At 47.5% G+C, this 25,831-nt stretch overlaps 1 protein-coding gene across 1 annotated transcript in view; it reads right to left on the reverse strand.

Annotated features, from left to right (window-relative positions):
• The window catches only part of prelp (proline/arginine-rich end leucine-rich repeat protein), a 33,974-nt gene that overhangs the window by 7,965 nt on the left and 178 nt on the right, over positions 1-25,831 (reverse strand). Inside the window, exon 2 of the mRNA XM_069942202.1 lies at positions 2,750-3,753. Within this exon, the coding sequence (XP_069798303.1) occupies positions 2,750-3,746 (997 nt within the window). The 5' untranslated portion in view covers positions 3,747-3,753. The remainder of the gene's footprint in view (positions 1-2,749; positions 3,754-25,831) is intronic.

The raw sequence follows: 25,831 nt of genomic DNA on the forward strand, positions 1-25,831 counted from the left end.
GGATGCCCGTTACTAGTGGTGAGGGGCATGGGTCAGTACTGGCACCACTGTTGTTCCTCTTTTCCATTAGATAATAAGTTTGCAAAAAAAATTAAAATAGGTGGTGTAGAGGACAATGAGGAAGGGTTTCTAATATTATGAACGGAGTGGGTGGACCGAGAAATGGTGTGTGGAGTTGTAATTTGTTTATGTGTGAGGTGTTGCATTTTGGGCAGTCTAAGCAGGTTTGGATTCACCCGGGAAATGGCAGGGCCCAGGGGAGTGTGGTAGACCAAAGAGTACAAGCACATGGTTCCATGACAGTGGTGACACGGGTAGACAGGCCGGTGAAGAAGGCATTTGGCATGCTGGCCTTCATCAGTCAGGGAATTGAGTACAGGAGTTGGGACATTGTGTTACAGCCAGGCGAGATGTTAATCAGGTCACATCTGGAATATAGTGGGCAGTTGTTAGGACGGATCTGATAAAACTGAGAAGGGCACAGAAAAGAATCACAAGAACATTACTGGGAATGGTGGTGAGAGATTGGATGGTCGGGGATATTTCTCCCTGGAGGCTAAGGGCTGACCCTAGAGAGCTCTAAAAAATCATGAAGGTTCATGGTTGTGTGTTGACCCACACAGGCTGGGGGAACCTGGAGACTGGCTCATGAATGAGGACCAGGTTTTGGAACCAGAATTTGAGAGGGTGCTGAGGGCAAGAAGGGCTCCTGAAGGGCCTCAGCAACTGAACGCTTCCTGATCTTGGTGGAGGTTCAAATCTGGAGCTCGGAGGTTTGGATCTGGAAGACGGAGGTTTGGATCTGGAACGCAGAGGTTTGGATCTGGAACGCAGAGGTTTGGATCTGGAACGCAGCGGTTTGGATCTGGAGCTCGGGTCGCCAATGAATCGAGAAGTACATACAAACTCCTTATAGACAGCGCCAGATTCGAACCCGGGTCGATGCATTGCTTTAACTGTTACACTAACCATGCCACCAGGTCCAGAGGAACCCATAGGTTCCTACACAGTAAATGACTGCTCCTTGCTCTTGAAACTTTGTCTCTCGTTTGAGAGTTTCCCACCAGTGCAAACATCTTTACATCTAACCTCCACACTCTTTTTTTCTTCCCTCTTCTCTTTTCCATCCCTCTGACTTCTTTCTTTCCTCCTCTTTCCCTGGTCCATCACCCATGCCTTCCTCTGCCAGCTCCCCACCCCCCTTCCCTTCCTCCCAACAGAGAGCATCTTTCACAGCCCCTTGCCCCCTCAACTTCTTCTTCCCCATCACAACTGTGCTCCTCCCTTTCCCTGCCCCCACCCCCTTGTTATCCAGGCATCTGCTCAAATTCTGGCCTTCCTTGTGAAGGGCTTAGGCCCAAAATGTCAGCTGCCTCCTGCTTCCCACAGATGTTGCCTGGCCTGCAGAGTTCCTCCAGTACGTTACGGTATTGTGTTAGTTCCCCTGGATCTGCAGACTCCTAGTTCATCTTACATCTCTCCTGGTCTGTCCCTTAAGGATCCTACATGTTCCAATAAGGTCACCCCCCCCCCTTCTTCTAATTACTATGTAGGTATCAAGTAAAAATATAATGGCATTCACTTTCTCCTGTGCGGGGCTGGTCTGGATTCTGTGGGTTTGTGCTGAATAATGCTTGATTTATCAGTAACATTTCCCATTTGAGAAGGCAACACTTGGTTGATGTCAATGTATCCAGCTTGAGTGTCAATAGTGGGAAAGTTATTGGAGGGGATCTAGCTGCATTTGAAAGACAAGGACTGGTTAGGGATAATCAATAAGGTATCAGGTTTGCAAAAATGTGCTCCATAAATTTGATTGATTTTTTTTAAAGGTGCCCAAGAAGATCGATGAAGGAAAGGGAGGTGAATATTGTCTGTATGGACACTTTGGGGATAGGGTGGTAGCAGATCACATGGGATTCAGATCAAGCTGGTTGAATAGATTTGCCTGATGGCAGGAGACAGAGTGGAGGGTGGTCACTCAGAGTGGATGCCTGTGACTAGTGATGTGTGGCAGGGGTCAGTGCTGGCACAACTGTTGTTCACCTTTTCCATTAATGATCTGGATGAGAATGAGGTTGGAATGGTTAGTAAGTTTAAGAACAAATTCAAAATAAGTGGGGTAGAGAGCAACGAGGAGGGGTTTGTAATATTATGACGGGATCTTCATGAATGGAATTGGCGGACCAAAGACAACTGAATTGAAGCTGCAAAGGATGGTGTTGTTGACTGTTTCATATCAGATAAACCTGGTGAACATCAGATAAGCTGGAAATACAATCTGTTTGCTTCGCTGGTAAACAAGAGAGACTGAAGACGCTGGGAAACTGGAGCAATGCACAGATGTTGGAGCAGATCAGGCAGCATCCGTAGAAGGCAATATAGATGGTGGACACTTAGGGCCAAAACCTTTCATTGGGAAAAGCAAGAAACATGAGGATGGCCAAATAAAAGGTTTGTATGGGGGGTGAGAGAGGGGAATGAACACAAACTATTGATAGGTAAAAACAGGTGGGAGGGGGAAGAAACTAGAAAAAAATAAAAAGCTGAAAGGTGATGGGAGGAAGAGGTCAAAGAGGGCCAACTCTGATAGGACAAACGAAAGGAAGGGGATGGGGCTGGAGGAAGGGAGATGTGGGTGATGGGCAGGAATTGAGGCCAAGGGGAGGGGGGAAGGAGAAAGAGAGGAGGGTTGGAAGGAATTGGGCTGTGTCAAATGGGTAGCGTGCAGCGGTTGACACGGACTTACTTTCTATGTAATTGTAGCTGAGGTAGAGGTGCTCCAACTTTGGATTAAAGATGGGGATGGAGTTGAGTTTGTTGTTGGAGAGGTGGAGATCAAGCAGAGTTGACAAGTTAAAGATGCCATTGGGAATTCCTTTGTCTGTCAACTGGTTGAAATTCAACCTCAAGAACGTCAACTGGTGCAACTTCTTGAAATAGTTTTTGGGGATTTGACTGATCCGATTTTTATCCAGAAAGAGTTGGAAGATGTGAGGGGGCACAGTTGGGGGCATTTTCCTCAAGGAATTGTGAGCCAGGTTGAGTTGCATGAGGCTCTTGAGACCTTTGAAGGTGTTCCTGTTGAAGACGCTGTCGGGCAGCTTGTTGTGGTGAAGGTCCAGCAAGGTTAGGTTCTCCAACTTGCTGAATGATCCGGATGGAATCTTGGAAATCTGGTTCCTGGCCAGCCGGAGTTGTTCCAGACTTGCTGGGAGGTTTGCAGGAACTTCGTCCAACCTATTTCTAGCCATGTAGAGGAAGAGAACCTTGTTCAGTATGGCAAAGAGATTCTTATCCACCTTCTGGCTGGTGATCCTATTATTGTCCAGATTCATCCATTTGAGACCAGTTGCATTCCAGAAGGAACGTTCTGGCAAGGAATCAATGAAGTTATTTTGAAGATAAAGATATTCGATCCTTGGTGGAATGATGGGAACCACTCTCAAGTTCCGGCTGTCACAGTAGAGGGCATTGGGGTGGTCGGGTGGACACGAGCAATGCCTTGGGCAGTCTCGGAACACCGACGGGGGTCCTGGAGGGAGGAGTGGTGGCAGTGTTGTTGTGACAAGGCTGGGTTCCACAGGTTCAATCACCCTGGGCTTTGGCAGTTTTCCAAGCTTGGGAGGTTTAGGAGGCTTCGGAGGCTTGATCCGAGGAGGCTTGCGTTTTCTCTCAGTCTTTTGACAATCGACCACAGTGGTTAAGAGAAGGGCGATGGAAATGATGTACCCCAGGTGTGTCATGATCCAGCTGGAGAAAAGACAACCAACATCATGAAATAATCAAGGCCAAAACTGGATTTCAAATGCATTGAAATTACACATATCTGGTTCCCTCAGGACCTTCCTTCCATCCTCACCTGGCCTGCCTCGTGGTGACTTCTGCCAATCTGGTAACTGTCTTCTGTGCTCAGCAGTGACCACGAGGGGTTGCAGACCCTGGGGGAGCAGCAGGGCAGCGCAGGGCAGCAGAAACGGGGAATACCCCCACCCTGCCATTGAGAAGAAGAAGCAGAGGAGACGAACCTACAGGGAACGTGACCATAGCAGCGGATCAGCGGCTGAGGGACCCACACAGGCTGCAGGCAACTTGCGATCGAGGGATCTGCAAGGGCTGCGGAAGACTGGCTCGTGGGAACCAGGTTTCAGAGCTGGGATTCAAGGGGGTGCCAAGGGCAAGAAGGGCTCCCTAAGGGCCTTGGGCGCTGAAGGCTTCCTGATCGTGTCAGAGGTTTGGATTTGGAGCTCGAGTGGCCAATGGATCGAACAGGAGTCTATGCAGCTGCGGAGGCTGAGGGAGGTGAATCTACGGATACTCAATGTCTCTTTTGCTTCTTTTTCTCTCACACTGTAGCACTAAAGGCGGCTCTTTGGTGTTAATGACGGGAAGAAGTTAAAGTATTGTGTTTTTACATCAGTCTCTGTGTCTCCCCTCCAACACCCCCCCCCACCCCCCGCCCTCCCCTCCATCGACCATCTACAAATCCTGCTGCTTTGGAAAAGCAACCAACAATTTAATTTTTTTTAAATTTAGACATACAGCTCTGAAACAGACTCTCTCCAGCCACGAGCCCGCGCCACCTAATTACACTCATAGCGTGGAAGTCGAATCCCGGTCGCGATCCCTGGCAGGGTAACAGTGTTGTGCTATCCGCCACACTAACCATGCTGCCCTAATAATAAAAGACTATCCTGCCCCAGCTGGACTATCTTCATCCCCCCTCCCCCCCTACCAGGAAAATTTACATGCGAGATCATGCAACCCCAGATTTAAGGACTGTTTCTTTCCAACTGTTATCAGACTCCTGAACGAGCCCCAGATCAGTAAGATGATGAAGCCTTTGCTCCATCTCACTTGACTTCTCTCTGTAACTCTGCGTTGAATTACTGCCCTGTGTCTGTAGCAAACCAATGTGCTGTTCTCAATGCTACATCTTCTGGGATTAATTTCTAAAACATTCTGTTCCAGATGATCTCAGACCCTCGTGACTGCAGATTAAATCATTCCTCCTGGCTCCCCTGAAGGACTTCACCCTCCCTCCCCGCAGTGTGCCGAGCAATGTGATATGTGGATCGGGTCTGGTGTGAGAGAGAGTGAGACCATCTGGTGTGTTGATCTTGTCGAAGGGCTGTTGGCTCACCCAGCGCAGAGTGAAATGCCATCACAGGTTAACGTCTATATTCGGCAAACCTCGCAACTGACACCGCTGTAGACCATAAGTCATGGGAGAAGAAATAGACTATTCAGCCCATCGAGTCTGTTCCACCATTCAATAATGAGTTGATCCATTTTCCCACTCAGCCCCACTGCCCAGCCTTCTCCCCATAACCTTTGATGGGGTTGTTAGGGTTTGGAGATGTGGGGTGGAGGTGTGGGATGGGGGTTGGGGGTGTGAGTGTTGGATGGTTTTGTGGGGTGTGTGGGATAGGGTGTGGGGTTGGGCCTAGAGTGTGAGGGTGTGGGAGGTGGAGTGTGGGGTGGAGGTTGGGCCTGTGTGGGGTGTGGAGGGGTGTGGAGTGAGATGGATGTGGGGTGTGTGTGGGATGTGAAACGATGTGGGCGGGGGTGTCTGTGTATGGGTTGTGGAGGGGGTTGGGGATGGGTGTGGGGTGTGTGTGATGGGGTGTGGGGTTGGGGGATGGGGGTGTGGGGTGTGCCAAGCAGCGACAAGGAAGCCACTGTTACATCGGGAACATCATAACTGGGAAAATGGAGGACAATTCCAAGGAATTAATGAGGAATTTACAGCATAGAAACAGACCCTTTGGCCCAACTTGTCCATGCCAACCCAACTAGTTTGCCTCCACTGAGGCCATCTCCCTCTGAATCTTTCCTACCCATATACCCATCCACATCTTTTAAATGTTGAAATTGACCCAACTACCATTTTGTTAGGGAGCTCGTTCCACTCTCTGGGTGAGAAGGTTCCCCAAGTTCCCTCTTACCTTAAACCTGTAGTTAGGGCAGTAACAATGTGCCTCAGGTTTTAGTTATCAGATCATTCTTTCAGGGACATTGGTTGAGAGTTTATTTGTCACAAAATTCCTAGTACAACATATAGGGTTCTTCTGAAAACAGCTGTTTCTAACATCCATACAATGTTGTAGAGGATCACAATGGAATGAAACACCATTTAGCACCAAGGAAGGGCAGTGTGAGGGCATTGTATGGGGTTCATTCATGGTTCAGGGAGAAACTGTCTTTAAGCCTGTGGGTGTGGGCTTTCACAGGCTTCCCAATGGGAGGAGGGGGAAGAGAATGTGTCCGGGGTGTGATAGAACATAGAACTCTACAGCATACTACCAGCCCTTTGGCCCTCGTTGTGCCAACCCATATATTCCTTTAAAAAATACTAAACCCTCCCTACCCCATAACCCTCTCTTTTTTCTTCCATCCATGTACCTGATTAAGAGTCTTTTAAATGCTCCTAATGTTTTTGCCTCCACCACCATCCACAGCAAGGCATTCCAGGCACCCACAGCTCTCTGTGTAAAAAAATTACCCCTGATGTCTCCCCTAAATGTCCCTCCCTTCACTTTGTATGGATGATCTCTGGTATTTGCTATTCCTGCCCTGGGAAAACAGCCTTGGCTGGTCACCCTATCTATGCCTCTCATAATCTTGTGGACCTCTGCTAACTCCCCTCTCTACGTTCCTTTTACGCTCCAAAGAGGAAAGTCCCAGCTCTGCTAACCTTGCCTCATAAGACATTTGCCAATCCAGGCAACATCCTGGTCAATCTCCTCTGTACCCTCTCCACAGCTTCCACATCCTTCCTGTAATGAGGTGACCAGAACTGAACACAATGCTCCAAGTGTGGTCTCACTTGTAGAATTGCAACCTCTCAACTCTTGAACTCAATCTCCCAACTAATGAATCCCCAACATCCCATCAGCCTTCTTAACTATCCTATTGACGTACACGGACTGGTTGGGCTTTTTAATATGTTGGCTGCCTCTCCTAGAGGGCACAGAGAGAACCAAATGGTGTGCCATGGAGTCTTTCATGTCCACTCAAGAGGATAAACAGCTCCTCAGTTCATTGTCGAATCTGAAATCCAACACCTCGACTCCATGGTGTCTGCTCAGAAACTCAGGATCTGTCCAGGAGCTCAAGTGTGACCCACTGTGGTAGTTAGCTCGGACGAGCATCTCAAAAGCAGAAGGAACAACAGCTGTGTTTAATTTGCCACTGGAATTATCTCAGTGGCACATATACAAGAGACCCAGGAACCTTGCCAAGCACACGCCTCTTGGTGTGCTATGCCTACTGTCCCAACCCTCTCAGTGAACTCGTTGTTTCCTTTCCACTAAACATTCCCGGTGAGATATTATCCAAACTGAAGCCAATTCTGGGAAGTCCGTTGAGCACCATTTGGCAATAAACCTCCCCCATTTTGCTCATCGGAAAACCTTCTCTAAGCTGGCTCTCAGACAAATTAGAGGCATGGTTTCCACTCGCCAATGTCTGAGTTGGAGTCACTGATTGCTGAGCAGCAATAATCTATTGAACCCATTGAGTCTGCCCCGCCATTTAGTCACGAGTTGATCTGTTTCCCCACTCAGCCCGACTGCCCGGCCTTCTCCCCATAACCTTTCATGTCCTGGCTAATCAAGAATCTTTCAATCTCTGCCTTAAATACACCCAATGACCTGCCTTCCACAACCGCCTGTGGCAACAAATTCCACAGATTCACTGCCCTCTGGCTGAAGAAATTCCTCCCCATCTCTGTTCTAAGTGGACGCCCTTCAATCCTGAAGTTGTGCCCTCTTGTCCTAGGGAAACAACCTTTCTACATCTACTCTATCTACGCCTTTTAACATTCAAAATATTTCAATGAGATCCCCCTACATTCTCCTAAACTCCAATGAGTACTGGTCAAGCACCAACAAATGCTCCTTAGATGATAACCCTTTCATTCCCAAGATCTTCCTGTGAACCTCCTCTGAACCCTCTCCATCGTCAGCACATTTCCTTTAATGAGAAACTCAAAACTTCAGATTGCAGATTTTGGATTTAGTGCACTTAATACTCCAAGTGAGGTCTCACCAGTCCCCAGAATGCCACACTGAAACACTCCAAAGTCTAGGACAACAATTCTCAACCTTCCTTTCTGCTCAAAGATTATGGGGCCCCCTTCCCTGTGAAGCCGTCAAGCTTTGGATTCTTCCGTACTTCTTTCCTATCGACTACGTGAAAACATTTATGTTACGTGGGGCACTCAAATGTGCTGTGGCTCCCAGATGTGGTGTGCAGGGAGCCCGTTGAGATTGGCTGGTTGAGAACATCCATTTTGAATGGGAGCCATAGCCTCCCCCCTCCACCACCCCGGGGGCCACTGCACATTTAAGAGGGGGCCATAGACCGAAATCCTAAATATTTTAAATGTTTTTATGTAACCAATCGGAGAGAAGTACAGAAGAAATCAACTAAACTTGACTGTTTCACAAGGAAAGGGGGCCCATAATCTTTGAACAGAGTCCTAAGGGGCCTATAGCCATAAAAAAGGTTGATAATTGCTGGTCTAGAGGTTGCTTTGCAATTATAGAGTCCAACAGCACAGAAACAGGCACTGCTTATCCATGCCGAATGATGTGCCCACATTAGACTCACACAATCCCCTCCCATCCATGGTTATCCAAGGATCTCTTAATGGAAGCTAATGTACCTGCATCTACCATTTGAGAGTTAAACAAGAAAATCTGCAGATGCTGGGGTCAGTACAATTAAATGTACCCCCCCCATCACTACTTCCTAGCCCTGTGAGCCCACGGTCCTCTCCCTTTCCCTTCCTCCCTCTCCTCTCTCACCCCCCCCCCCCAATTAAGGGTACCTACCCACTACATCCTAGCCCTGTTAACCCATGGTCCTCTCCCTTCCCCTTCCTCCCTCTCCTCTCTCCCCCCCCCCCCCCCGATTAAGTGTACCTACCCACTACCTCCTAGCCCTGTGAACCCATGGTCCTCTCCCTTTCCCTTCCTCCCTCTCCTCCCCTCTTCCCTGATCTTTTGATTCAGGTTTTTGCCTATTCTGTTTTCTTATTCCTAATGAGGGGCTCAGGACCTGCTGAGTTTCTCCAGCACCCAGGTTTTCTTAATGCAAAAGGTTCTGAAAAAAATGCAAGCTTTATTGCAATTAATTGTTGCTGCTGCCCTTATATCTGCATTTGTGCAATAAAACTCCACACCGGTCAGGTAGCCAGGTTTCATCCTAGCCTTGATGAAGCAGTCACGCACCTGTGCGGATCCCCCAGGGGCTGCCCATTTCAATCCCCCACCCCATTCCCTTGCTGACACGTTTATCCGTGGTCTCATGTGCTGCCGGACTGAGACCACTCACAAATTGGAGGAACGACACCTCACCTTCCGTCTAGGCCCCCTCCAACCGGATGGCATTAACATTGACTTCTCTGGCTTTCATTAAACCCCCCCCCCCCCACATTCTCCCTGCCGTTTTTCCCTGTCTCTATCTTGCCATTCCTTCACCTTTCCCACAAACATGATAAATCCTCACCTTGTCCCTTATGGTATCCAATTAGCACCTTGTGTTGGTCTGGATTCCTCCCCATTATCTGAATTCTGACACTTTCTGAGATTTCCTCCTTCAAGCTCATTCTACTTATTCCTTGAAGAAAGGCTCAGGCCCAAAATGTCAGTAATACATATTTGTCACCTGTGGACGCTGAAAAGACCAGCTGAGTCCCTCCAGCATTTTGGTGTGTTTACTATAATCCCAGTGTCTGCATTGCTCATGTGTAACTGCCATCAATTTCCCACAGCAATGCTCAAACAACATCGCTGAAAGGTTTCCCTTGAAAATAAGACACCCATGCAGGTTACGGATTTAGACGTGGCAAAAAAAGCAAGGATCTCAGCCAGTCAGACAGCTGAGGAAAGGGACGGACAGCGTCTCCTTATTCACATCAGTTCCTCTGTTCCTAAATTGGGATTTTAAATCATCAGAAAGTTAAAGAAAATAGGCATTGGTTTCACCGGAATATTTTGGAAGCACCAATATATTTTGAGATGCCATTGAAGATTCAGAATCAGAATCAGGATTTATAGTCATGAACAAGTCTTGAAAATCGGTGTTTTGGGGCGGCAGCATCACAGGGCAAACATTCATATTATAACCATCTTAGGATATTACTATAAAAAATAAAATAAAATAATAACAATAATTGTGTATGAAAAGTAATGCAGTGTCTTTGGTTCATTGATCATTCAGGGGAAGAAGCTGTCCTTATGCCACTGGCTCCTGTACCTTTTTCCCGATGGTAGCAGAATGGTGGTGGGGGTCTTTGAGAATAGAGGTTGCTTTTTTAAGACCCCGTCTCATTTAGATGTCCTCGATGGAATGAAGTCTGGTGCCCGTGATGTCACAGGCCGAGTGAACAACCCTCTGGAGTTTTGTCTTGTCCTGAGAGTTAGTGCCTCTGTACCAGACAGTGATGCAACCAGGCAGACTGTTCTCCATGGTAAATCTGTAGAAGCTTACGAGAGTCTTCGGTGACGTACCGAGTCTTCTCAAGCACCTCACAAAGTATAGCCGTTGGCGAGCCTTCTTCGAGTTTGCATCAATGTACATTCCAATCAGCGAAAAGTTGGGATGTGAATTTATCTGAATTTTTAAAAGATCTTATTGAACCACAAGTTCTTGAAAAGTATTGTGGAAAAATGCCTGTAGGAAGCATTGAGTCATGCTCGATCGGCACTGGAGAGACATCCAGAGATTCAGGTAAATTCAGTGCAACAGCATTGACATGATCTACCGGGATCATTGTCTGAAGAGGGAGTGCAAAATCACTGAGGACCCCTTCCACCCCACGCACGGTATCTTTCCCATCGGGGAAGAGATCCAGGAGGATCAGAGCCAGCACCACCAGGCTGAGGAACAGCTTCTTTCCCACAGGCAGTGAGAACGCTGCACAATATTTATTTATTTTTATATGTCTATATGTACCATGCACATGTATCGTTTGTCTGTATGTGTGTTACGTCTGGTTGTGGGTCTGCACATTTTTGCACCGAGGACCAGAGAATGCGGTTTCGTGGGTTGTACTTGTACAATCAGATGACAATAAACTTGAACTTGGGCCAACATTTAACATGGTTTAATAATCTCCTGTGACTGAATTTTAGATGACATGAAGCTTGGAGGTGTTGTGGATAGTGTTGAAGGTTGTTGCAGGTTACAACAGGGATATAGACCGGATGCAGAGTTAGACAGAGAAGTGACAGATGGAGTTCAATCCGGATAAGTGCAAAGTGATACATTTTGGAGGGTCAAACTTGCAGACAGAGTATTTGGTTAATGACAGGATTCTTAAATGTGTGACAGAACTGAGGGATGTTGGGGTCCAAATCCATAGATCTCAAGGTTGCCACACAGGTTGATAGGTAGGTAAGAAGGCCTATGATGTGTCGGGGGATTGAGTTAGTCGGGGGATTGAGTTCAAGGGTCAAGAGTTCATGTTGCAGCTCTATAAAACTCTGGTTAGATCACACTTAAAATATTGTGTTCATTTCTGGTCACCACATGACAGGAAGGATGTGGAAGCTGTGGAGAGGACGAAGAGGAGATTTACCAGGATGTTAGGAGTAAAACAGGAAAGCCTGCAGACATCATTATTAAAGTAAAAACACAACACTGGGGAAACTCAGCATCTCAAGTAGTTTACTTAATAAAGCAAAGATACAGAGCTAACATTTCAGGCTTGTGCCCTTCATCAAGGTGTGAGCAAGATGGAGGCAGGTGCCCAAGCATAATGAGATGATGCCTGGATTAGAGAACGTGCCTTATAAAGCAAGGTTGATAGAGGTTGGGCTTTTCTCTTTGGAATGAAAAAGGATATGAGGTGATTTAATAGAGGTCAACAAGATAATGAGAGGCATTGATACGGTGGACAGCCAGCGCCTTTTAGTGGGCGAGAGTAGTAAGGACCAGAGGACACACATCAAAGTGAAGGGAGGGATATTTAGGGGAGACGTCAGGGGTAAGTTTTTCACACAGAGAGTAGTGGGGGCCTGGAATGCCTTGCCAGGGGTGGTGGTGGAGGCTGGAACAATAGGGATTTTTAAAATACTAGACAGGCTCATGGATGCAAAGAAATAAGGGTAAGAGGTAAGGAAGGGCTAGGTTGTTGAGTAGGTTTATATAAGCTAGCTCAACATCGTCGTTCGAAGGGCCTGAACTACAATGCTCCATGTTCCATATCTATCTTAACATCCAGACATAACCACAATAAACAAAATTAGGGCCGAGATGCCTATGGGATGTGACTCTTTGTAAAGAGTTTTTCACTTATTTCTCATCTTAATTCCTTTAGATTTTGGAAACCAAATTCTAATCCAGAGAATTTCACTAGCTCACAAAGAAACCCAAATCTATAGCATCACTTTGTTTCAATTTACAACACGGTAAAAACCGATTCCAACCACTTGAATCCGTGCCACCCAATTCTACCAAAACTAACTTACAACTTGGAGGGTGGGAGGAAACCGGAACCCCCAGGGAACACCCTCGCAGACTGGGGAAAACGTATCAACTCCTTCCAGACAGCACGGGATTCGAATCCGGGTCGCTGGCACTGTAATCGTTCCAGTCCGATTGAGACATGGTGGAAGACAGGGGACACACAAGATGGTTTTGATGTTGAAATGGAACTTAAGAAGTGCCTGGAGATCCAGCTCTGTTTCAGTTCAATGCTTAGACTGTGCAAATACATCAGTCATCATTTTTCTTAGCCTTAACTTCCAACAACTCAGACTGAAGGTCACACATAAAATGCTGGCACAACTCAGCAACTTCTTCCTGCATTTTCTGTTTTTGTTCGTGTTTCCAGCATCTGCATGTCTTTAGGGCAGGAGTTCTGCGCCTCTGGATACAGCTGTGGCTGCTGTGAGTTCTGTCCCAGGCGACAGAACAGCAGCTCCAACAGGGAAAATCAACCAAACACAGCCTCGGATCACTGAACTGACAGGGGCCATGAGCCTCTGAGACCCCAGGAGGTACTAAACGTGGTGCTGAACCTTCTCCAGCCATGATCAACTAAGACGTGAGCTGGCTTTCTTCCTCAGGATGGGCTGTGGACTCCCTGGATTGCAGTGTTGTGATGGATCGGCTGGGGTCTTGGCTGCTGGGAAAGTGTGTCGGTTGCAACACTACCTCAAGAAGACAGCCACATTCATCAAGAGTCCCCATCACTCTGGTCACAACCTCCAGACTCAAGGTGCAGGAGCCTGAAGATCACAAGAAAAAGGAACAGAAGCAGGCCAATTGGCCCCTCGAGTCTGCTCCTTGAAACCTCCCTGAGCTAAACTTTTCTCGCATCTAGTTCCAAGTTCTAACCTTGTCCCCATATCCCATGATACCCTGACTAATTAGATACCTATCAATTTCCCCTTTAAACTCCTCCCAATGATCTGGGCTCCACAACCGCATGTGGCAATGAATTCCACAAATCCATGACCCTCTGGCCAAAGAAATTTCTCCTCATCTCTGTTGTAAATGGGTACTTTTTAATTCTAAGACTGTACCCTCTTGTCCTGGAGCCAAGAGGAAAACATCTTATTTACATCCACTCTGTCCAATCCATTCATTATTCAAAATGTTTCTATGAGATCCCCTCTCATTCTTCTATATTCTAATGAATAGATTCCAAGAGCCGCTAAGTGTTCCTCATATGTTATCTTTATTCCTGGAATCATTCTGGTTAACCTTCTCTGTACCCCCTCTAACCTTGCTATATCCTTTCTGAGATATGGGGCCCAAAACTGCCCAGTTACTCCAAATGAGGTCTCACCAGTTCCCCACAGAGTCTCATCAATACCTCTTTACTCTTGTACACAATCCCGTTTGAAACAAATTCCAACATAGCATTCGCCTTCTTTACCGCCGATCCAACCTGCTGGTCAACTTTCAGGGTATCCTGCACGAGGACTCCTAAGTCTCCTTGTACTTCTGAGGTTTGAATTTTCTCCCCATCCAAATACTGATCCAACAGCTTATTTGCTCGACCAAAATGCACAACCGTACATTTCTCAACATTATATTGCATCTGTCATTTCTTCACCCATTCTCCTGAGCTGTCCAAGTCTCTCTGCAAGCTTTCAGTTTCTTCTACGCTTCCGACTCAACCACCTATCTTGGTGTCATCTGCAAACTTAGCCACAAAACCATTAAATCCACAATCTAAATCATCAATATACATTGTAAAAAGAAGCGGCCCCAACACCGACACTTACGGACATCACAGGCAACCAACCAGGACGGGATTCCCTTATTCTCACCCTTTGCTTCCTGCCAATTCTCAGCCAGTCTTGCAGCATTCATTGGAAGTAAAGATTTATTACTGACATTTTGAGCCTGAACTCAAAAGGGCTTCGGCCCGAATCATTTGCAATATAGGGTAGAACAGTTAAAGCAATAAAATGAGCAACAATGTTACAGCACTAGTGACCTGGGTTCGAATCGGTAAGGAGTTTGCATGTTCTCCCCGTGTCTGTGTGGGTTTTACCCAGGGGCTCCAGTTTCCTGGCACTCTTTGAAATGTGCCAGGGGTGAAGGTTAATTGGGTGTAAATTGGGCAGCATGGACTCATGGATTGAAAGGGCCTGTTACCATGCTGTATGTCTAAATTTAAATTTAAAATAAAAATATATATCTTTACCTCCCTGCAAGACCAGCAGAGTTTTTACTACAATCAGAGTGTCTACAGACTTTCGTGTTTCACTTCCTTCAGTCCATCTAGTCCATGCTGGACTACTTATTCTGTCTAGTCCCACCAACCTGCATCCGGACCATAGCCCTCCCATCCATAGACCTATCCCTCCCCCCCCTCCCCCCATCAACATGATCTATCAGGATCATTGTCTGAAGAGGGAAAACCACTGAGGACCCCTTCCACCCCGCACACAGCATCATTTCCACTGCTCCTGTCAAGGAAGAGATCCAGGAGGATCAGAACCAGCACCACCAGGCTGAGGAACAGCTTCTTCCCACGGGCAGGGAGAATGCTGAATGACCAAAGAACTGCTCACACTGACACTCCGAGGCTCTCATATTCATGAAGCAAAATATACACGTGTGTGTGTGTGTGTGTGTGTGTGTGTGTGTGTGTGTGTGTGTGTGTGTGTGTGTGTGTGTGTGTGTGTTTGTGTGTGTACTGATATGTCTGGGTGTGTGTGTGTGTCTGCGTGTTTTGCACTGAGGACTGGAGAACGCTGTTTCATCAGGTTGTATTTGTACAATCAGATGACAATAAACTTGACTTGAATCCAATCTTCTCTTAAGTGTTGAAATCGAACCCACATCCACCATTTCTGCTGGCAGTGTGCTCCACTTTCTGAGGGAAGTTCCCCCAAATGTTCCCCTTCAACATTTCACCCTGTGCGAACTGCTGTGTTCCCGATTACCTGGCTCCACCCCGTTCTGTGACTGTACCTGTGGAGATGACCACGCCACAACATGGGGGCCGCCATCTTGGATGGTGCTGATTTCCAGGGATACCCACGCTGCCACATGGGCACCTGTGACCTTGGCCTCAGTGGTGCTGGATCAGAACAGTCCTCATCAATTCACCCACTCCATGATGGATGTCTCCATCAACGAGCAGGTGACTAAATGCTTTTTCACTAGATGGAGCATCAAGAATTTTATTTATCCTGACACTGTCCAACGTTACTCCCTCGAGGCTAAACCGGTCACTTACAAAGACGCCCGAGCCTCAATGTCTTAATCTGCAGAAATCCACACCTACACTACGGGGCACGACATATAGAGACTTTAAGCTCCTTATTATAGTGCAGCTCTGCGCGCCAGTACTGTGGGTGATAGACTTCCAGTGCCACTTAGAGTGTCACTATGCAATATGACAGCCCTCTCCCACCCCTCACGGTTGGCAACCTGCATCCCTTAACCAGCTGCTCTACTTCCCCCCCCCCCCCCACAGCTGGCCCATTCAACGCGCGGTCTCTCTACCCTCCGCAACGACCCCCTGCCGCTGTTCGCCTACCTCACCCTTAACTGTAAGCCAGTCACCACAACAAGCAGGCGATACAGTGAGGACGACAGGGTGTTTACAAAGGTGGAGGTACGACGACTCCTGGACGAGGGGATTATCGAGGCCAGCACCAGCCCCTGAAGAGCTCAGGTAGTGGTGGTCAAGGGTGAGGGTAATCGTAGAATGGTGATTGACTACAGTCAAACCATCAACCGCTACACTTAGATGCATGTGTACCCCCCTCCCTTGCATCATGGATATGGTCAACCAAATCTCCCAGTATTGTGTGTTCTCCACGATAGACCTGAAATCTGCCTACCACCAACTCCCCATCCGCCCTGAGTATCGCCAGTTCACAGTTTTCGAGGTGGGCGGCCACCTCTACCACTTCCTCAGGGTCCCCTTTGGTGTAACCAATGGTGTCTCCATCTTCCCAAATCTGGATAAAGTCACGATCTGCGGCCACAACCTGCAAGACCATGACGTGAACCTCCAGAAATACCTCACCTCCGCCAAATGCCTGAATCTGACTTACAATAAGGATAAGTGTGTTTTCTTAATAAATTCAGATTGATCTAAATGAACCAGTTTGGGCAAGTATTCATCTATTCTATTTGCCAAAACTTTAGCTTCAATTTTGAAATCAACATTTAATAATGATTTAGGTCTATACAATTTCAGCTTCAATAAGTCTTTATCTTTCTTAGGTATCACTGCTTTTGAAAAAGATTCAGGTTAAGAACATATTACACAGTGGCTATAATAACTTCCTTCAGCGTAAATGAGGAATCTAAATCTTTCCGTGCCTGATCATTCAAAGATGGTAGTTGAAATTTATGCAAGAAATCATGAAGCTTAACTTCATTCTTTTGATGACTGAGGTGAATATAATTTAGTATAAATCTTTAAAAGAATCATTTATATCTTGTGATTTATAGCTAATTCTCGAATGTTTTTTAACAGCAGTAATAATCCTCAACGCTTGCTCTGCTTACAATTGCCAAGCCAACATTTTATGCGCCCTTTCTCCCAACTCGTAATACTTTTGTTTAGTTCTATCAATCAATCTTTCCTTCCTATAAGTCTGAATTGAATTATAATGCATTTTTTTATTCTCCAGTTCTAACTTTTCTTTCTTTGATGGATTTTTTTGTAAGTTTCTTTCCAAACTTGCAATTTCCTTCTCTAATTTGTCTACTTCCTGTAAATACTTCTACTTAACTTTAGTTGAAAAATTTAATATCTGACCTCTCAAGTAAGCTTTTAATGCATCCCATACAACAAATTTATTATCAACTGAATTAAGATTAATCTCTAGATATATCTGTATTTGATTCCATATAAAATCACAACATTCTACATTTCTTAGCAAAGATTAATTAAATCTCCATCTATAAACAGTTTCAGTTTTGTCCAAATTTAAACATGATATCAATAACAGTGAATGATCAGATACAATCCTGTACCAGCTGGGGAAGCTCAATGAGCCCTCAGATGCCCTGTCACGAGGGACCTGTGCCAGCACACAGTGGATCACCTCAGTGCCCTCCACAATGATCTCTGCCACCCCATTGTCATGAGATTTTTTCACTTTATCAAATCTTGGAATCTGCCCTACTCCATTGGGGATGACAGAGACATGAGCAGGGACCTCAGGGTAAGTGCGGAGTGCAAGCCGCCCTTCTACCAACCGTTCAGGGCATACCTGATAAAAGCCACGCGCTCCTTCGAGTGCCTGAGCATGGACATCAAGGGCCCCCTTCCCTCCTGCAATACATACTTCCTCATGGTTATCGACAAATATTCACAGTTTCCCCTTTGCCATCCCCTGCCCTGACATGTCCACCATCACAATCATTGGGACCTTATGCAACCCGTTCATCCTGTTCGGGTACCCATCCTACATCCACAGCGACAAGGGGTCCTCGTTTATCAGTGACGAGCTGCGCCAATTCCTGCTGGCCAGGGGTATTGCCATCAGCAGGACCATGAATCATATCCCTGGGGGAACAGTCAGTAGAGAGTCAGTTTCCCACTGGCAGGCGGTCCTTCCAGAGGTGCTCCACACCACTTGAGCTCTGCTATGTACTGCCACCAACGCTACCCCTCATGAAAGAATTTTCTCCATCCTCAGGAAGTCCACGTCAGGGACCTCACTACCCTCCTGGTTGACGTCTCCAGGGTGAGGGCTCATAAAACCGACCCCCTGGTCAAAAGGGTTCAGCTCCTCCACACTGGGTACATGGCCTACCCGGATGGGCACAAGAAAACAGTCTCTATCTGGGACCTCGCACACGTGGAGGCCCCAAAGAGCACACCCACCAGGCAGCACCACTTCTCTTTCCATCCAAGACACTCCAGCTGAGCCGTCACTCCCCCCCCCCCCACAGCAGGCTGACAGCGCTGGAGGTCCAGGATGGGACCGCGGCCCCCGGCCACAAACTCACAACTGGCGCTTCGCCAGTTAGTATGGAAGATCAAACCATCGGACTGGCATAACCTGTAAGACTTTTGTGTCCACATCACCCCGCCAGACAAATGAAAAAAACAAGGGGTGAATGTGGTAAACTGCTGTATCCCTGATGACCTGGCTCCGTCCCGTCCTGTGACTGTGCCTGTGGCCCCTCCCTCCTTGTATAAAGCCTCTAACACCTTGACCCTTCCCCAGAAAGCCCGGATCATGGCACAGGATGAGACCCTTGTCCATTGTGAATAAAAGCCTGTAGATCAGTGACTCAGTCTCAGCCTCTCGAGCTATTTACTGCACAGCACACCCTTAACCAAATGCCCTCTCGTCCCAGGTCCATTCATTGGGCACTGGATTTAAATTTGTTTATTGTTGTTCCCACGCACAGAGATGCAGTAAAAGGTTTTCCTTTGCACGTCTTACAGAAGTTGACAGGGTCACCACACTCTGGTGCCAAATAACACGAAGGGAAAGGAAGAGAAGAAAGAAATTCCCTTCAGAGACCGCAAATCACGGTTCTATGTTAATGTGTGTCATAATCTCATTGACTTGTTGCCACAGAGAATGTGGCCATGCAGCCCTTTGATTGTATACTTGCTCCTGACAGAGTCATCCCATCAGTCCCCTTTCCTCATGAGAGCTCCGCTTGACCAGTGCTGCCATCCCATTCACACTGACGTAGGCCACGAGTCTTGAAGTGTGTTCATAAGGAGTCAGTTTGTGGCGTGTGACATACTTCACTCCAGCAAGGGTTCGAGGCCGCGCCGACTCCACCGCTCCAGATGCTCAGAGATCCGTCGCTAGCTCATTCAATACCAACTGGGGCTGGGGGGGGGCTTGAGTTATCAGGGAGAGGTTGGAGAAGTTGGGACTCTCTGGAATGTAGGAGGTTGAGGGGGCACCTTATTGAGTAAAAGCCCACAAAATACGCATGCCTGAAATCCGGACCACCCAAGTATCCAGACTTTATGAAAACTCTAATTTTTTTTTAAAAATTGCGTGCGCAAGTGCACAGATGCCCAGCGGCAAGAAGCCACCACTTTATTTTTCTTTATACTGCTCGTTTTGATAAATGAACCATGTTCACTAATGAATCATGTACAATCTCTCAAAATTTACCTGTTCATCACTTCTTTATTCCCCCTTAAATTTGAATTTTATAAGTACTGCCTGAGAATCCAGAAAATCCAAAAATCTTGAGCGACCCAATCCCCAAGCGGTCCGAATTTTAGGACTGTACAATCATTAGGGTTATTGATAAGGTAAATGACCACACACTTTTCCCTGGAGTGGGCCAATCTAAAACTGGAGGGCATGGACTTGAGGTGAGAGGGGAAAGATTTAATGGGGACCAAAGGGGGAAGTATTTGGAACAGAGAGTGGTGGGCATTTGGAACAGAGGAAGTGGTAGAGGCAGGGACAATTGTAATGTTCAAGCATAGAACATTACAACACAGTAAAGGCCCTTCAATGCCAACCCAGATAAACCTACCAACAAATTAACCCTTCCCCACCTCACACCCATAACCCTCTCATTTTCTTATATCCACATACCTGTCTAAGAGTCTTTTAAATGTCCCTATTGTTCCAGCTTCCTCCACCATTCCTGGCAGTGCTTTCGCGGCCCCCACCACTCTCCCCTGATGTCTCTACTAAATTTTCCTCCCCTCTCCTTGTACCGATGTCTTCTGGTGTTTGCTAGTCTTGCCCCAGGAAAAAGACCTCCTTATCTATGACCTTTAAAATCTTATCGACATCCATTAAGTGACCGCTCATCCTTTTTCTCTCTAAGGAGAAAAGACCAGCTTTATTAATCTTGCTTCATAAAACATATTCAATCCAGGCATGGAGATCATGGGTTAAATGTTCTTTTCCTTTGCTGTGCATTGGCTTCAAATAACGCGTTGATTTAATTAAAATGCACATTGAATGGTTGGTTTTCTGAAGGAGACATATTCTCCAGTCCAGGAAACATCCTGGTTAATCTCCTCTGAACCCTCTTCAGAGGTTCCACATCCTTCCTGTAATGTGGTGACTAGAAATGAGCACAATATTCCAAGTGTGGTTTAACCAGAGTTTGAAAGAGCTTCAACATGACCTCACAGCCCTTAAGATCAATCCCCAGTCTAATGAAGACCAGTACACCATAACCCTTTTTAACTATCCTATAAGCCTGCACGGCAACATTGACTAAACTATGGATTTTGGCCCCATGCTCCCTCTGTTTCTTGACATGGGTAAGAATCCGTTAAAGGGCAGTTAGAGAAATACACGGGCAGGCAAACTGAATTAACTTGGGTTTTCAGCCTGGTCAGCATGGACAAGTTGGGCTGAAGGGCCTTTTCCATGCTGTAAAACTCTAAACATTTAGGCCAGAACTCTTTTTTTTTGTCAAAGTCATCGGCATCTAACTGTTGCAGGCAGTTCTGCAGACTCTGTAATGACTACACCTTCCAAAAGTGCTTCCAGCAGCACCTCTTTATAGAATGGATGTACTCTGGATCATTTGGAAGGCAGAGGGATGGTACACCAAAGTAAGAGGTACACCAAGGCAAGAGGCAAGTAACGTTAAGGAAGGGGAAGAGGCAGTCAGTGCAGAGCACCCTTGTGGTCATTCTCCCCAACAATAATTATACTGTTTTGGAAACTTTCAAGGGGGACATTGTACCAAGGCCAAGCCCTAGTGATCAGGTCTGATACTACTGGCCTTTCAGCTCAGGAAGGAAGGGGGTGAAAGGAGAGCTGTAGCAATAGGGGATTCGATAGTTAGGGAACAGATAAGGTGTTCTGTGGAACAAGATTGAGACTCCTGGAGTGTATGCTGCCTTCCTGGTGCTAGAACGAGGGACAAATCTGACTGAGTCCTCAGGTGGGAGGGTCAGTAGCCAGATGTCATGGCCCATGTTGGTACCACTGACATAGATAGGAAAAGGGATGTCCCGAAGAGGGAATATAGGGATTAGGGAGGGAACTACAAAGCAGGACCTCAAGGGTGGTCATCTCGAGTTCGCTGCCTGTGCCACATGCCAGAGAGGGTCGGGATAGGAAGTTGTGGCAGATGAATGCATGGCTGAAGAGTTGGCAAAGGGGGAATGGGCTCAGATTTTTAGATCATTGGGATCTCTTCTGGGGAAGATCTGATTTGGACAAAAAGGATGGGCTGCACCTGAACTGGAGGGGGACCAATACCCTGGTGGGCATGTTTGCTAGAGCTGCTGGGGAGGGTTTAAACTAGTTTGTCAGGGCAGTGGGAACCAGAATGAGAGGCCAATGAGTAGGACAGGTGACACACCAGTAGATACGCTGCGTCGGGAAATTGTGAGGAAGTTGATAGGTCAAAACTGCAAGTGTAAGACGAAGGATTTAACTTGGTGCACCTTGGAAACAAAATTAAAAAGGGTGATGAGGAGGTTGGGGGTCTTGTCATTGCAGCTGAAAGTTGGTAGGTATGACTTTGTGGCCATCACCAAGTCATGGCTGATTGAAGACCATAACAGAGAATTAAACATCCATAAAAATAGTAAAAAATGGAATCAAATCTTTGGAAAGAGGAGACATTAGGTTGGAAGATATAGGATCACTGTGAGTAGAATTAAGAAAATGTAAGGGTAAAATATCCCTGATGGGAGTTGTATATAAGTTCCATAAAACAGTAGCCAGGATGTGGTGGGCAATCAACAGGGGAGGGGGTGGGGAGTAGAGAAGGCAAGCAAAAAAGGCCAATATTACAATGGTCATGGGGGATTTTAATATGCAGGTTGAATGGGAAACCAGGTTGGTTCTGGATCCAAAGAGAAGGAATTTATACAAGCCTTTGCGGGTGGGGGGGGGGGGGGGGGGGGGCGGGAAGGTTTAGAGCTGACCTGGGAAACCCCAATTCTGGACTGGGTATTGTGTAATGAACCAGAGTGCTTTTTGTGTCAGGTGGGGGGCATGCAGCACAGTAACAGGCCTTTCTCGAGCTTGAGCACAGGGGTGACCCCGGGGGCTGATTTGGAACCTCTGAAAAACACAGAGGGTGGATTGTGCCTGTAGTACTTGGAGAGCCCACTCTCCCCAGCTCTACGGGAAGAGAATTCACACAAAGACAGAGAGGGCCCATCTGCAGCCACACACAAACTGCCGGTGAACGTGACCATCAGAGTATTCCACCTGCCGCCTGGTCCTTGGCATTGAAATTTCAATACCGCACCACACTCCCACGTCGACATATCTGTCCGTATCCTCACGCGCTGCCAAACCAGGGACACCCGTAAATTGGAGGTGCAACAACCAATATTCTGTCTGGGTGCTCTCCAACCGGATGGCATTAAAATCGACTAATCCAGTTTCTGCTAGCCCACTCCCCGCTCTTCTCCCCCTTCCCCATCTTCTAGCTCTCCACCCCTTCCCTCTGCATTCACAGCTCCATCCCCCGCCCCTTGTTTGCTGCTGTGCCCTCCCTCCCCCTTATCCACCTCTTACCTCCTGCATGTGTGACTGTACTCCTCCCCCTGCCCCTCCTCATCTCCACTTTGTTCAGACGCCTGCCTACACTTAGTTCACACCTTGACAAAGACTGAAACACTAGTTATGTATCTTTATTTTTAATTTTTTTTAAATTTAGACATGCAACACGGTAACTGCCCCTTCAGGCCCAATCACACTTGATTGACTTACATCCCTGGTACATTTCGAATGGTGGGAGGAACCCAGAGCCCCCAGGAAAATCTCACGCAGACTCAAGAAGAACGTACAAACTCCTTGCAGATAGCGCGGGGATTCGAACCCCAGTCCCGATTGCTGGCACTGTGACAGCTACATTAACTGTGCCACCTTTGCTCTATAAAGGACATTGCTTGACCTTTTGAGTTTATCCGGCGTTGTGTTTTTACTTCTACCACGGTGTCTGCAGATTTTCATGTTTCACTTCTCCAACAGCCATGTCCTTATTGAATGGTGGAGCAGGCTCGATGAGCCATTTTTGGCCGACTCCTGTTCCTATGTAACCTTTGATGGAGGGTTCTGTTCCAAAATGTTGACAACCTAATTGCTTCCATGGATCCTGCCTGACCTGATGTCATTTATTGTGCTGGGTGACCTCAGTGGGTCGAGCAGCCCTCTGTGGGCGGGGGTGGGTGCGGGGGCGGGCGAGTGGTGGAGGGGTCAGAGGAATGAGAAGAGAGGGCTGCTCACTGTTTCTGGTTGAGACACTGCTTCAGGATTAAGGGTGGAGAGGAAAGTGAAAGGCAAGGAGTGGGTGGTGTTGGTGAGACAGGAGATGAAAGGTGATAGGTGGGACAAGGATGACAGAGAGAGAAGGGCAGGGGAGGGTGGGGGCAGCTGGGTGATGGGTGGAAGGAGGCAGGGAGGAGAGAGAGGGTAAAGGGTGGATGAGGAAGGTGGGGGTCACGGATGGGGAGAATGGTGGGAGGAGGGGATGGTGAAGGTAGGGGTTGGGGATGGTAGGTGGCAGGGAAAGGGTGGTGGGGAGTGGAGGGAAAATGGGAAGATATAGATTGGGGGTCAGAAACACGAGGAAGAGGAAGGGTTAGGGTGAAGGTGGGGAGAGGGAGGGTGAAGGTGGGGAGGGAGGGGGAATGGGAGTCGGGGAGAGATAGGGTGTGGGTCAAGAAGGAGTAGGGTGGGGGTCAGGGAGGGTGAAGATGGGGGAGGGGAGGGGAAGGGTGGAGGTGGAGGGTGTTAAGCAGCAGCACCGGTGAATAGAAAGTACGTTCACAGGGGGAACCATTGGGGGAGAGAGGATGGTGGGGTGGGAACAGAAGGGAAGAAGGGGGAAATCCCATGGGTGAAATGTGTGGGGAGTAGGTAGATAGAACTAGGAGGGGGAAGAGTAAGAAAATGGATGATGGTGGTTGGAGTTGGGTGTGAGTAAAGAGAGAGAAAGAGAGAGAGAGAGAGAGAGAGAGAGAGAGAGAGAGAAAGTTCTCTGTTCCTACCATTGGGCTGTGGACTGTCCAGGCAGAACATGAGGTGTGGTTCCTCTACTTCCAGCTGGCCATTTGATAATTCTGACACAAAGTCCACAGACTGTACAATAGGCTTTAATTGGCTTAAACTTGTACAGACCAGGCTCAATTCCTGCTGGCTCCACGTGTCTGACTGCCCAGAAGGGGCCAGCTCGTCTTTATGGGGTGGTGATTGGTAGGTGGGGCCAGCCTCCCAGGTTGCCTACCTGCAGGTACAGTGGTTGCCCCCTCCAATAGGGCTGGTAGGAGTGTGGCCAGTGGAGTGTCACCACACTCTGGCAGTGAAGAAGATCATGGGCTAGCAGGTCCATGTGGAATGGGAAGGTCGGGAGCTCAGGATGGACATGGCAGACAAGGCGGAGGTGCTCGCCCCATCGGGAGCTCCAAGTGCCATCGCTGAGGTTAGAGGGGGTGCGGGGAGGGGATCATTGCCTCGCCTGAATGGGCAGTTGAGGTCCCTGGGCAGTGCGGGGTAGGAGGTGCAAGATCAAGTGTGGCCCTTCCTGCTGTCCTATCGAACTAGCAGGAGAAATGCCCCTCTCCTCCTCTTACCGGCTGACTTCCCTCCCCACCCCAACCAGGGGCAGGGTCTCGACCCGAAACATCGACACCTCCTCTGTCGCCACTCGCTGAGGTTTTTTTTCTTGTCTCTGAGCTAGCCTGGGGAAAAAGATGGGCCGAACCACTGGAGTGAGCTGAATCTCACTTGTAAAGTGCGTGCTCCGATTTCCAGAAAGCACAGCCCTTTTTAAGACAACTGCTGGTGAGCCTGACCAGGTTCTTCTCCAACTGATGAGCAAGGTCCGGGTTTGGACAGTAGAGCTCTGCGTTCCTAGAGCTGGTTTTCCCTGTTCCAAACACAAGATATTCGGGCTGGGCGGGGGGGGGGGGGGGGGGGGGACACACACTCCAGTTGATCTCGAAAGGTAAACAGCAACAAGTTACATGAAATAAGAGAGTAAAGTGAAAGCATGAAATGAACATGTTGAGTAAGGAATGAAAGCTTCGCATAAAACTATCGAAACATCGCTCACTATTTGTTTCTCTGGAAATGGTTCGTTCGTAGAGTTTTGGAACTCCTGCAAAGTCACTTGTAACTCATTGCAAGAAACTTGTCTTTCTGTACGTCTGCGCTCCTTTTTATCTGGTTCGGAGCCAAAAAACAAAAAGTTTTCACAAAACATTATCGTGCAACTTAAACTTCAGGACGAGAAACTTTTCCTCAACTTTCAGCTCAAGCCGTTTTTGTTTTATCAATGTTTTGCCCAGGAAACTTATTCACACAGAGAGAAACATGGATTTCTTAAATAAATGGCTCCAGCTATTTCTGGTTCTTTTTGAAAATCTGTCAGAACATCACTGAGCATCGAATGAAACTGATCAGAGATG

Source organism: Narcine bancroftii, chromosome 5, assembly GCF_036971445.1.
Source record: "Narcine bancroftii isolate sNarBan1 chromosome 5, sNarBan1.hap1, whole genome shotgun sequence".
Classification (NCBI taxonomy): domain Eukaryota; kingdom Metazoa; phylum Chordata; class Chondrichthyes; order Torpediniformes; family Narcinidae; genus Narcine; species Narcine bancroftii.